The sequence below is a fragment of the Ylistrum balloti genome, unplaced genomic scaffold, assembly GCF_031769215.1.
Source record: "Ylistrum balloti isolate Yb309-2 unplaced genomic scaffold, AGI_CSIRO_Ybal_v1 Utg370052, whole genome shotgun sequence".
Classification (NCBI taxonomy): domain Eukaryota; kingdom Metazoa; phylum Mollusca; class Bivalvia; order Pectinida; family Pectinidae; genus Ylistrum; species Ylistrum balloti.
In genome coordinates, this window is record NW_026782104.1 from 177,146 (window position 1) to 191,041 (window position 13,896).

The following is a 13,896-nucleotide window of genomic DNA, read 5'->3' on the forward strand; positions in this document are numbered from 1 at the left end:
TGATTTCATCAATCCTATCAATGCCTGGAGACATCTTGTAATTTATGTGTATAATCTTGTCCAGGATAGACCTCTGATGCATTAAACATGTCTTGCATCACTTATCTAAGAATGCAGTCCTCTTTTATGACGTAACGACAAATAAGTGTGAAATTTTGCCATAAAAGACGCTTTGATAAAACAGCATCATCCAAAGGTACTGTTCAGTAAACTGAAATTAAGGTCGATGCCATGAACTAAAAAATTCTATCACGTAATTGGATGCATTTATTTTATTAAAATGATAAACCACAATGTTATGAGACAAAGTTTGTCAATATCAAATGCGAACATACACTGGATAATGTTTTTAAATAGAGGTCACCATTGTTTTACTAGGAGTTGGACCCAAGACGTCAGACTTAGTAGTCTGATGCTCATCAGACTGAACAAAAGAAAAGTTCCCTCTAGTAGAGTGGTATATATTGTGGCTAGTATTTATGCTTGGCTTGCATTTGTATTAAAAAATACTTGTAAAATGTACCTATTTTTAACTCTACTAGGAAATTATGACTGTCAGGTTCACTCTTCAAAGGCCATATTTTCTCATGAACATATTTTGTCACCATAATGAATCCAAGTGGAATCAATGTAGTCACATAACTTATGATCGTGTGGTTTAAATCATATTTCGAAATTAACAACTAGATTTTTGTCCGAAGGAGATGTGCTTTTGTTTCGTTTTTCTGGCCAACTCTATGGCTTTCATTCTCAAGTTTATATCAACCTAAACACCTCAATCTGATTAAAATACATCACTTCATTATGCCTAAGCCAAACTATGATAATTAAAATATGGTTTTATTCAGACTGAAGACGACCTGCTTCGTAAATTGTTAACAGAATAATTTCTCCATATTGCCACTGTTTATCTTCTTGGGTTAAAACTTCAATAAGAAACTGCTGACAAACCAACTTCCTGTCTGTGTAATGAATTCTCTTCAATGTTGACTAATGACCTGTATATTGCTTCTTGTCTCAAAAGATAAATGTCTGGTTCAATGCATTAGTCAGGATGTTGCTGAAAACAGAGCAACATCAATAGACTCCATGGAATTCCATGTGTTTGAAATCTTTGGTAAAATAAATGACTAAAACGATAACGCAACATCAAGAGGACATTTAATGTTGAACACCTTTAGGTAAAACAACCTGCATTTTCACCGTCTCTTACAATCCTCACTTACTCGACACATAATGACCAAAACCCAGAGCAAACAGGAGATAGAGATTTCTATGTTGTCCTTGATGAATAATATAAATATGAAATGACTAAATTCATTTTGTTTTTAAAAAAATCTACCAATAATATACATGTCTTCAATATTTTAACAGAAATACTTCTTGAGGTTTCTACCTAATGTAGATATTTATGATTGAAAACTTCTGATTTATCACTTCAATTTATCAAAATGCATGCAATTGAAAACCAAGAAACATTGTTATTTCAATTATTTACTTGAAGCTGCCAAACTACCAATGCCTTTCTTGAAAATTTTATTTTCTGTTCATCACATTTGGCTTTAACTAAAGTCTTAAAACTGACAAAAAGCCTTTGTTAAATGAACTTTTTTTTAAAAACCATCTTCGGCATAAGAATGCAGATCCTTTAAGTACAAGATGTTTGTCATCCTGGATGTAATGTTTAAATATGGAGCCACAATCCTATCGATTGACACAAGAAGTAAAGTATTATGACCCCTCAGCTTTCCGATGGCAGCATCACTCTACATGTTTAGCATGTAGATGCTTGACACATTATGAATCACTTAATACATTATGAATTTAGTTTCTTAGAACAACAGTGTGCTCATTCCTCCCATTTCACTTTGCTCCTTCACGAAAATTTCGAAGTATTGATAAATAATGGTGACAGCCAGCAGGATTCCAGTACCACTTCCAATGGCTCCTGTAATACAAAACAGGGAGAAGTTAAATAAAGCTTCTAATTCTGTTAAGTACTTTGTTGCTTAAAACACCACATTTGTTTTGATATCTCTCTTACCTACATCCAAAGTTTTCCTTTATTTTTTTTGCATCAAAAGTAAATTATTCAAGTAAATTAAAAGAAAATGTGTTTGGAAAAGACTTAATCTTAAAAAATATATTTGGTTACCTCACCTACATAGGACGGTTCTGAAACTTACCAAGGAAATCAGCCAGAACAGATAGAGCTCCTATACATAGACCACCAAAGGCAGCAGCTGTTGGGATGTATCTGTTAAGCTCATGAATCATGGACTTGTCTCGATGACCTCTCATGACCATCTGTTGGTCTTTAAGTTGTTTAGCAACCTGAAAAAAAAATTATTTAATAATATTTCCAAGGTAAAACATTTATACTCATTACACACAAGAGAATAGAATCTTAAAACTTGAAAATTAAGGCATTTACTGACTTATAAAACTTTGGTTGATAAAAGTAGTAATGTACAAATCACCCTTTTTTAAAATACAAAAACCTGAATATTAAAAAGAAGGCAATCAAAGTTGAAGAAGGCTGATAAGTGGCCTCTCCTCATTGATTACTTCTGAAATTTCGATCAAATATACTACATGCGATTCAATTGCTGATATTGTGAAGCTTTCGCTAGATGGCACTTACATCTTTTGCACTTGATCCTGATACATCAATCCATGTCTTAGAGAAAAATGCGCAGGATCCCAACATAAAGATGATGTATAATACTGCATGTATAGGATCTTCTGCTATATGTGAAAATGTCTCTGGCGGAGATAAGTAATAACACAGACCTCCAACAGGGTAGGACCTGGCTGGGCCGCCACCGCCAACATCCTTTAACATAATAGTAAGTTTTTAGTGATCAAACATAATTATGTATTACAGGGGACAAGGTCGACTTTTTTTCAGTGTCGTTTTTAGAAAGCTATAAACATGAGTTCTATCCAAACTTTGTGAATGCATTTGTCATTGCAATTAAAAAATATAAGCCACATATCTATATTTTCATGTCATATTCATGTATTTTTAAATGTTTATAATAGGAATATACTTACAGCCCAAACGCCCAATAAATTCACAAAGAAATTTCCGCTAAATTTTGTGGCCAACATCTGAAATATAAAAGCAAAGTACAGCTGTATTAGTATTCCATTTAATCAAACCTGGTCTTCTTTGTGCAAAATATATCTTTATAATCCAGAACTATCAAATGCAATCAAAGATCAAAAATATTCAAGACCGAGGATTAACATTTTATCACATAGCTTAGAAATTACCTGAGAGATGACATAAAGATTGGATACAAGAGCAGACTGCAAGATAATGGGAATATTTGAAGTGTAGAACAGTTTGATTGGGTAAGAGCTCTGTTGTCCACGGTAACGAGCTGATTTGATAGGCAGGTCCACACGGAATCCCTGAAATAAACAGAAAAAAAAACATTCTTATCATATTCAAATTATGTTTTTTACGCATATACCATTTGGTAGATTTCCAAAAAGAAATGAAACTTTAAAAATATAAAAAAATTTATTGTGCATATATATGTAAAAAATTATATCCATTTTATTTCATTAGGAAAATTCAATGACCAATTAAAGAAAATATGACACCTTCAGGATAAACCAAAACTGAATACAAACCTGGAAGTAAATGACAACACCAAATACAAATACAGTAGCCAGAAGGTTCATCAAGTTAGGCAGATTCTGTCTGTTGACAGCTTCCCTGAGGGCGCGGACTTTGTCAGTTCTTGTGGCCAATAGGTGACACAAAGCAATCACAGCTCCTTCAAATTCTGTGCCTGTAGGCAAAAACAGATAGAGATCAAAGATTAATTATGTTTGACATTTATACACCATTCATTCAGAGACATCAATATTTCACATGTTAACCTATTGATTGACTGATCCTTCCTCTTCCTCCTCTCTAATCTTAAGCCATCATAATTCATTAACAGGGCTCTCACACCCCATTTTGGGACTGGGACCCGTGGCCCTTTGAATCGGGAAAAATAATGGTGTTTTCCATAGAATTGGGAAAACTTGGGGTCTGAATTGGGAAAAAAAGATACTATTTTGCATTGGGAATGGGGCCGAATATCGGCCCCATATCTGGCAGATCAAGAGCCCTGTCTAATTAAAAAAACATGAATGAATGGAACAAACATTTTAATGTTCTGAAACTTGTTTACAGGAAATGAACCTAAAACATTTGATATTCTTGAAAACTCACCTCTACCAGTGTTTACTGTTGCAGGACTGAATGCTTTCCATACAATTGTTTCACAGATGTTTGTTGCAATAAACAGTGAGATACCAGAGCCCAAACCATATCCTTTTTGGAGCAATTCATCCAACAGCAACACTATTAATCCAGCTACGAACAGCTATGAAATAAAAATAGCCATATTTGTTAAGACTAGGCAAATAGCAGATGATTCATTGACATTATTCTCATCAATTTACAACTTATCACTTTATTCTTCAATACAAAATACATTTAGGTAAAACAGAAACAGTACTCTCTCTGAAACTTTTCTGCAGAGCTGTGGACAAGTATTGTAAAATCTCTCCTGGTCAGGGAGAAAAGGTAATTCTTATTTGGCCAAGTTGCAGTAAAAGCTGCATCAATTTTACAATGATTGAACTGATACTTACTTGAATAATGATGAGCATGCAAACCCCCATGCCAATATCAGATGGATCGCCATACATTCCTGTCATCACATAAACAATGGCTTGTCCCACTGTGATCACCATACCAAACACTGAAAACGAAGGAGATTTAACATAACACTACAAAGAAAACAATCATACTCAATTTATACAGAAAGATTAAATGAATTCCAGGAGGGGATAATGTTTATAAACAGAATGAATTAAATGCCCCATGAATCTGTTAAATCATGTTAATAAATACTAGTGATCTGAACTTTTGTAAAAACATACACTTCTGGGCTCCGTTAAAGAGAGCTCGGTCTTTTGGAGTGTCACCAACTTCAATGATCTTTGCTCCAGCTAACAGCTGCATAATCAATCCTGATGTTACAATGGGTGAAATACCAAGTTCCATCAAGGTACCTTTAAAAAGAAGAAAGAAAAATACACCATACATCACATACAATGCATTCAAATAGTTTAACCTAAGCTATTTATTGACATTAAGACCAAAGATACATCTTGAAATGTTAACATACTTATTGCTCTTCATTCCTCTGTTGAGATTTGTGTTTAGTATCTAAAGATCTGTTGAATGACATTCTTTCTCAAGATGACTAACGCTAGATAAAGTTGAAATTTCAGTCATTGAAAAACAACAAACATATTACATTAATGAATATTAGAAAATGTATTTATTCCACAGAGTTTGAAATTCAGACCTCTTTTGAGTGCCCACCAACACCTGTACCTTGAATAATAAGTATAATCTATTTGCTTCGTTTCTTTTTCTCTCTCTGTGAAACTATTGTCAATTTTCAAAAAACACTGAAATATCTTCAACACTTCTTTCCTTAATCACTTTTTTAACTTCATTTATACACTACCTCTGTTGGAAGCAAGAATGACTCTCATCCAGTAAAACGGATCAGCCGAATCTGAGGACATGATTCCAAAGAGGGGAATCTACAATAAACCAGCATATCTTATAAAAAATATTTCAATATTATCACTTACAAATTTATAAATTATAGAAGATAAGGAACATTTGCCTTATAAATTGGAAAGAAAAAAAATGAAAACTTTCAAATACTCTTACCTGACAACACACAAGAAAGATGAATAAAGTGATGGCAGTCCATAACACCTTTTCCTTGAATTGAATCTGAAGAAAAAGAAAACATTATTACTCTACAATTCTCTATGTCAAAATATTGCGTCAGTATGAAAAGCTTTTGTATGTACAATATGTTAGCCTTTTTGTACTAGAGTTTAGCTCCGAAAACTCCGAATTAATTACATTCAAAATATTATCTATACAAAGAACTTACAAAATATTTCTTATACAAATCCACTGACAAAGTATCACAAATAAAAATATTCTAGTCCTGATGTACTTCCTCGTGAATGGTTTTAGTACGTCATCAACATTTAAATATAATTGCGATTTAAAATACACTTGTACCTTTCTATCTGGCTTTGCGATTTCCGGGAGAACTGCACAAAACGGCTTTACGAATTCCAAAAATTTTACTGAAAGAGAAAAACAGTTATTAGTAAATCAATTAACTGAAAATATTGCATAGTCGTGACAGTAGTACAATAACATTCTATTAAAGTAGCCACGTATGCATCACCCGGCATAACCGGTTTCCAGATTTTGATAATGAAACAACACATTTTCAAAGACAATTCGAACAACATGATACGAAAGGAACTTACTCCCCATGATGGCAGATACGTTAGTGTGTATCTCCCAGACAGGTTTAGCGCAGTTAAACTGAAAACTGCGACTCAATGCACCACATGCGATGCAACCTACTGCCGGATAGTCGTGTCGTCGATGTGTAAAGGATGGGCCACGTGACACGCCGCGAGATTTACCGTAAACACTAACAAATCACTTTATGTGTTGTACGGTCTCTTTTCTTCAAAAGTTAACTTCTAATTTAAAATGAAAATGAATTACAAGACAAATACTAATTTTAATCGATATAATAGATAAATCAAACAATCCCTCAAGATGGCGCTCTGACGTCACTAAGGTAAACTGTAATGGCTTCCATCAAATGATTGACAGGTGCTCGGTTGTGTGTAAGTTTAAATGCTGAGTAAACCGACAATATGTTAGAATTTGCGTTAAATTTGTGTGTCATATACGGCGAAGAAATACAATTGTCAAAATCTTCTTACAATTTGATAATACTTTTCATAAGAAATTGTATGTTGTGTCATGTTAATAGCAGAACAAACGACGAAGTTGGTGATCGAAGTTTTTATATTGGTGATATATCAACCGTTCATAGGCACGGACCTAAACACATCGAAAACTATCTATGAGAAAATAAGCTAAGAGAGTTAGAGGTTTAATATGGCTTTGTAACGTTTGAATTTTGGATTAGGATTCATTTTTACAATTCCGTCAATAATGATGTATCGTCAGGACATCCGTTTCGGACCGTTATGTATTTCGGAACGGGCATTTTGTCGAGGTGTATCACATGCACTATTGACCTGCGTGACCTTGCATCAGGATAACTTTGGTTGCTGTAAGATGTCACGCTTCCAGAAGGAAAGAGAAATAGTGATTAAAGCCATTCACCATAAAATATTCCATGCTAATATTTCATTGGGAAATTTATGTATTTTTTTCTTAATACTCTTTTTCACAAATCAAATATACTCCCAAATATGATGAAATAACCAATAATCCATCCTCAGATTCCAGCGTCTTGTTGTCGTCTTCTAAGAAAGTCAAAACATGCACTTCTTTTATCGGAAACATGTTTGTTTGTTTTTTTTCAAATTATCACTTTTGACGACTCATCCCTGATTTTAATTAACTAGTGAATTGTAAACTGAACAGATGAAAAATCAACTTTATTTGAATACTTAGTGTTATTAAAAGAGAAGTTTACCAAGAAATATGGCTCATTTGACAAAAAAGAACCAAATTATAAAAACTTGAATCCAACTCTTTAGAAAAGGTGTACAGATAAACAAAGATATCCACCATTTTTGTACCATTATTTTGTTGTTTTTTTATTTCACCAAAATATCACTCTTGTTCATCTGATAATTTTATGTAATATCTGTATACTTCAAGGCCACTGTAAAGCTTTTCTGTGATTCGGTGAGGAAATGGAAATAGATATGGAAGTGTAGACATTTCTAATATATGTGTCTGCCATTTCAGGTTACCAAATTTGAGATTTTCTTTGTGGATAGCTTTCTGAAAAAACAACTGGCGTTTATTGAATAATTTTCATAGTACAAATATATTTCAATACATTTATACAAATCACAGACATAGCATTGCTGTCAAGATAGGATTATCAAGTTTAGGCATCTGAAACTAACGCTCCAAGGATACATTATAAATTTTTTTAAAAAGTCATATTTGAAATATGATTCCAACAGTAGATATTTGGATTACCAGCTCCAAGATTTTGCATTGTCAGAGTAAAAAGTAAAAAGTATTTTTAATAATGATAAAAGACTGCTCCTCATTAAATATGTTTGTATTGAATGCACATGTTCTTTTAACTTTTATTCATTTATTTTCTGTATTTGTTTTGCCAGGTTTGTGCTAGTTATCAAAACATGGGTGGCAATCATTCGCAATCCACATCAAAAGATGTGGAGGAAGGCAGAGTTCATCAAAATCCACAAAAAATCTATGGATTATCACGCTTGATGACAGCAAAGGCAGACCATAACCAGACTGTTGCTGTCAAAGGCTGGGACATACATGATGAAAACATGGTATGCACTGTAATCACAGTGGACTTAATAAATGAAATTGTCTATTATTCAGATGATTTTCCTAGAAGCTGACCTGGTCACACACTTGCACACAACAGTTTATTAAGATAAACATTTATTTGAAAAAGTATGAAAAATTTAACTGATTCACTAAATGGAATCGATACACTCTCTTTTCATGTATCAATTATGGATTTTCCAATTGACACTCTGATTTCCTCCTACAGTAAGACCCATTGTGCACTTCCTTCTGGCCAACTAGAGTGATCAGTAAAAATTGGATAGATTGTTTTGTAAAATAGATAAAAATATATATAAATTTAGGAGAGATCAATTTCCTTATGGAAAAAGGAGGCAACTGCAATCAATTCATTTAAATTATATTTGTATGGCCATAATTTTATGCATGCTAATACATCTAACCATATCCATTTTAACTCATTAGAATTAAAAATTAAAAACATATTTTATTGTCCTGAAATAAGCACACCTCTTGACTTTTAAGTCAAGATGTGTATGTTGGCCTTCTGGCTTGACTAATAGTAAGATCAGTACACCGTAGGAACTGCCTTCAAGTTAGCCGTACCAATTCAGTTTCATGACTAGTTTTTACCTCCGGAAATTTGTTTAGCCTTAGCTTCTTCCAGTCTTAGATAAACATATGCTGATATCAGGATTACAACTGAAGTGCAACATCTCAAAATTATTGTTGTTGTCCTTTAGTAAAATTTCCTGTCAGGAGCACAATTTTTCTTGCATTTAAACTAGAATAATAAAACTTGGTTGATACATTGGTCATACTAAGACCATGTGCAGTGTACCAATGTCAGGGTCCACAACCCTTTAATTAAAAAGGTTATTGCCCTTTGTTAAATAACTTGGATGATGAAATTTGTTTGATACATTGATCATACTAAGGCGATGTGCTGTGTACCAAATAAATTCAGGGCCTGCCACTCCCAAATTTCAAAGTCATTGCCATTTATCAAAATTTTGTTTCCGCAGCTTAAGTTTGCCTGCATTAAAATTAGGAAAATTAAGCTTGTTGTATACATTCTATGAGGATGTGCATGTAGTGTTCAAAATCCAGTGCCTGTCAACCTCTTGAAAGCTGCAGAGTTATCGTCCTTTGTTAATTTTCTTTGAAACTGGGATATGAAACTTTGTATAAACATTGGTCATACTAAGAAGACTAAGAAGATGTGCAGTTACCGTAACTCAGGGTCAAAACCTCCGAAGAAAGAATTAATAACCTTTAAAATTTGGTTTCCTATAAAGTTGTTTTTGGGGAGCATTCATCTGTTTCACTGATTCATTTGTTTCAGTTTATTCTACATATATTAATTTTAAGATAATTTGTTTGTACAGTAAACGTTTGATCAGTTCCAATACCCTGAAAGTTTTCCAACAGAAACAAACAAAAAATTTGTTTAGTGATAGTTAACACTTCCTTCTATTGTTGCACTTACAATTTGAATTATTCAAATGATGCCTACAGGTACTTGTGAAAATGAATGCGATGAAGCTGACTTTGTAAAGCAAAACTTTGGGAGCTGTTATTTTGCATTTTGAAATCACGCATCTCATGGATGTTGTAAAAAATGGTTTATTCTCCATTAACGTATCATACAGAATAAAAAAAACCCACATTCACTTCAAAAATACCTATGACCTTTAAATATATTGTTGTCATTTTGGGTGATGTTGATACTAACTTCAAACTCCAACTCTTTTTTACAACCATAAGTTTGAAATATTCAAACAAGTTCAACAATATTTATCTGATTTTGTTCAAACTGACCAAAAATTTACTGTACTGAAAGTATGTCACAAATTTTTAACACATTCTTGAATAGATGAGCCTTTAAGGTGATGAACTGTAACACTAGCAGTTAAAGGTCTGAGTAAGAAACTTAGGAGCTTTGAGAAAGAAACGTGCATGATATGTGATAATATCTTTCATCTTTATTGCCATTGTTACAACATTTACTACCAATAGAAGAATGAACCAACACCTGAAATTCCCTGGTAGCAGACTACCAATTTTATAGACTGGAAATACCTAGGGCTAACAAAATATCACTTGACTGGCGTGATTAAAACTTCAGTTTTGGATCTGTATCACAAGGAAGCAATTAGAATATACTTATCACATCAAAATAAACATATCTTTGATCTGCATCTGTGTAATATATTGGGTTTTAAAAATTACCAAACTAAAATTTGTGTATTGCTTCAATAGAATTTCAATGCTTTATGTTGTAACTGATTCAACCAAACCTGTCATGCCTGAGTTTCTTTGTATATTTTTGTCCAGTAATGTGAGCATTCATTATTTTCCAATCAATGAATTTAGAATTGACAATGTTATATGTCTATTACTCTTCAGAAAAATACACAGTTACTCAAAGGGTTGTACAAGACGCTAGATCCAACGATGATGAAAGTAACACAGGATGTCAGAGGCGAAATACAACTTTCATTTAAGTATGACTTCAAACGTAGCCTCCTTCTGGTGAAGGTCATCAAATGTCGTGATTTACGGATGAGGGATCTGCGCTCCAAAATGCCTGATCCCTACGTCAGAGTAAGTTATTTGTTACTCCAGAGTTTTATAAATGACAGGAAATAAGTAATTTAATTTTTGTTGATATGAGCTGAGACTTTTGCATACATGTATACTGCAAAATCATGTCATTTTTGAGGGGCTGAATTTTCTTGGTTTAAAAGAAATGTACCATTTTGTATACAATTTATTTCGTGGATAAATTCATACCTCATTTAAAATTTACTAATTTAACAATAAAGCAATATCAATTTTCAGTGAATTTGTTTTAAGAAAAACCCGAGAAGAAAAAAAGGAAAGATTTAGTTTCCGTGGATATGAGTTTTAAGTTGTTTTTATTTTATTTCTTTTGTTTTTTTTTTATTTTTGTTTTGTTTAATATTTTTTTATGGTTAACAATTATGCAGATTATCAGTAAGCAACAGCTCAGGGCAACAGCTAGGTTTCCTTTTTCATGAAAACAGACTCAATTTCACTAGTGGTGATATTTTCAAGGATTTCACAATTTCATTCCACAAAAGTAGTGAAAAATAAAACCGCTTGAAAAAAATAAAGTTTTGCAATAAATAGAAGGACCAAATGTTAATGTTGAATGTTGTCTGTGTAAACAGATGGTTCTGATGCCGGATGAGGATGGTATGGAGGCAAAAAGAACAGCTATAGTTAGGGGCAATAATGAACCAAGATTTGACGAGATTTTTGCATTTCCTCTTGATGAACTGGAGTTAGTAAGTTTGAAAATGATCATTGATGTGCTGGATGACGATATCACTGGTCAGGATGACAACCTTGGGCAGGTCATCATAGATCTCAACTCCTTCAACTTTAAGGAAAGCCCAACCCACACAGCTTGGTACATGCTGGCAACTGAGGTAACACCTTCCTAAAAAAATCTCAGCATGTTTTAAATAAAGTTGATTTTTGTGTCTATATAAATTATGCATTGTCTTTGCAAAGCAAACAATATTTCACCTCTCACAGTCCTATGTTTGATATAAAAGCAATATCATGAATAGGTTTATCACAAATATATAAAGTCATGTTTGATTACAGTCAATGAAAACATATCGATCCTGTTGGTTGTGTTTTCAGAGGTTCTGTCCCTAGTACAATAAATTGTTTTCTGCAAAAAATATGAAGTGATAAGTTTAAGGATATGCTGTTTTATCATTTAAAATAACAAATGTTGCCTGTTTGTTTTCTTCTTTAGACTGACTTTACTGTGGGTGGAAACCTTGATATCACACTTGCCTACCAACTGCCAAGCAGTCTTTGGGTGACTGTCCACAGGGCATCTAACCTTCCTCCCAGGTCAGATGGTAAACCAGCTGATGTTTTTGTCAAGATGAATATTCCAGGAACAAAGAAGTTTTTTCAGACTCATGTTAGTAAATTTCTTACATGTCACGGGAATATACTAGGGCTATCACCATACAGATTCTGATCTCAATTTTCATTCCTTATGGTCAAGGACACAAGATCTGAAAAGTCTAATCATAATGATTTTTGCCAGCTATGAATTTAGAAAAACTTTCAATATTTAAAAAAAATCTATTATCAGTTATATCCATGATTAGCTACAGGTGATGTCATGTTTCAACACCATGGCCATTTACTAAGCCTAAATTGGCCAAGTTTTTTTTTAAATACATGTCTGATCTTTAACTTAATTTCGAACATATCTGTATAGGTTTTACAAAAATATATATCAGTAGATAAAATTTTTCATAACAAGATGACAGAGGACATGTATCACTTAAAGATTCCTTGATTACTTAGTATGATGTTTTAGACTGTGGAACATTCTTCCTAAAATAACAAGTATTGTAATCCATGGCCGTGTGTCTGTTTGATTGTAATTCTCAATGTTTCCACTAATATTTCAGGCCAAAGTTATTTGTAGTCAGGCTGGTAACTTATCTCTTATGAACATTTTTAGGTTAGAAGACAGACATTGGATCCTGAATGGGAGGAAAGCTTTGAATTTGAGGTGGCTAAAGAAGAGTTTAAAATGAGGTAATTATGTAATACATTGTGAAGAAATGTCTTATTTTCATGAAAAGGTGGTTTTTGGAAATTCCTACCTCCTGTTTTTCATAAAATCTTTACCAGATATGTTTCATAAATAATAGGAATATTTAATCTGACGAGTTGTTTCAGTCATGCCTGAACAAAGTGTGATTTGAAATAAAAAAACAGACCTATAGTTTTGTTGTATATAAAAAATATTGAAAATGATTGGCTGTCTTTCTTGTTACTGTGACTTGTTTTCTGACCAGTGTTTATGTAACCTGTATATTGTTGTGAATATTTAACAGACAAGTGATTTTTCATGCTGTTGATGAGGACAAGGAAAGTGGGAATGAGTCACTGGGTCAGGTGGTCATCAATCTGGCAGACTTTGATCCAGACCGTGGACTCTACGGATCCTTCCAATTGGCTGACCTGGTAAGATGGAGAATTATGAAAAAATCAGATTGGCATATTTCCAAGTGAATTGTTTTTATTTTCTTTACTTAAACTTCTAATTAAAACCACATTCATCATTTGAAGATTTATTATGTAAAATATAGATGGTCAGAAAGACCTTTTAAAAAAGCATCATATGACAAGATACACAAATGCTCTGTCACACCTATACTTGTTGTTTGTTGCCTCTTTGTCAAGGTTTCATTTAAAAAGACTAATAGTCTGGAATAGCTAAACAGATTTTGATCAACATTTGGTCCCACATAGATTTCTATTATTTTTTTGCTATATGTAGATACTAAAATTTAACCTACAACTGCATAAATGATTAGTCATTATAACTACTTATAGTCATACTGGACCTTCTTGTATAACACCAGGTTGAGTGACAAAGGTACCCTAACATGATGACAAATACTTGCTACATGAGAATT

The 13,896-nt window shown here is 33.1% G+C and overlaps 2 protein-coding genes across 2 annotated transcripts in view; one reads left to right on the top strand and one right to left on the bottom strand.

Moving 5' to 3' along the window:
* Positions 1 to 1,144: 1,144 nt before the first annotated feature.
* Positions 1,145 to 6,505, bottom strand: LOC132549251 (protein transport protein Sec61 subunit alpha). The gene is made up of 13 exons (XM_060213165.1): positions 6,385 to 6,505; positions 6,128 to 6,195; positions 5,762 to 5,827; positions 5,550 to 5,628; positions 4,954 to 5,085; positions 4,663 to 4,772; positions 4,238 to 4,391; positions 3,646 to 3,806; positions 3,280 to 3,420; positions 3,058 to 3,114; positions 2,645 to 2,836; positions 2,187 to 2,334; positions 1,145 to 1,948 (listed from the first exon to the last, which is right to left on the bottom strand). Exons 1-13 carry the CDS (start codon positions 6,389 to 6,391, stop codon positions 1,833 to 1,835), a joined length of 1,431 nt encoding a protein of 476 aa, XP_060069148.1. The 5' UTR covers positions 6,392 to 6,505; the 3' UTR covers positions 1,145 to 1,832.
* A 1,760-nt stretch (positions 6,506 to 8,265) lies between these two features.
* The window catches only part of LOC132549300 (synaptotagmin-7-like), a 28,061-nt gene continuing 22,430 nt past the window's right edge, over positions 8,266 to 13,896 (top strand). The window contains exons 1-6 of the mRNA XM_060213222.1: positions 8,266 to 8,427; positions 10,817 to 11,014; positions 11,605 to 11,865; positions 12,204 to 12,377; positions 12,933 to 13,009; positions 13,312 to 13,441. Coding sequence (XP_060069205.1) covers positions 8,266 to 8,427; positions 10,817 to 11,014; positions 11,605 to 11,865; positions 12,204 to 12,377; positions 12,933 to 13,009; positions 13,312 to 13,441 — 1,002 coding nt within the window. The remainder of the gene's footprint in view (positions 8,428 to 10,816; positions 11,015 to 11,604; positions 11,866 to 12,203; positions 12,378 to 12,932; positions 13,010 to 13,311; positions 13,442 to 13,896) is intronic.

Coding starts and splice junctions, on each gene's coding strand:
- LOC132549251 (XM_060213165.1), bottom strand. Junction 3,115..3,279: donor ATCTTTATGTCATCTCTCAG/GTAATTTCTAAG, acceptor TTTATATTTCAG/ATGTTGGCCACAAAATTTAG. Junction 2,335..2,644: donor CAGGATCAAGTGCAAAAGAT/GTAAGTGCCATC, acceptor TTTTTTTTTCAG/GTTGCTAAACAACTTAAAGA.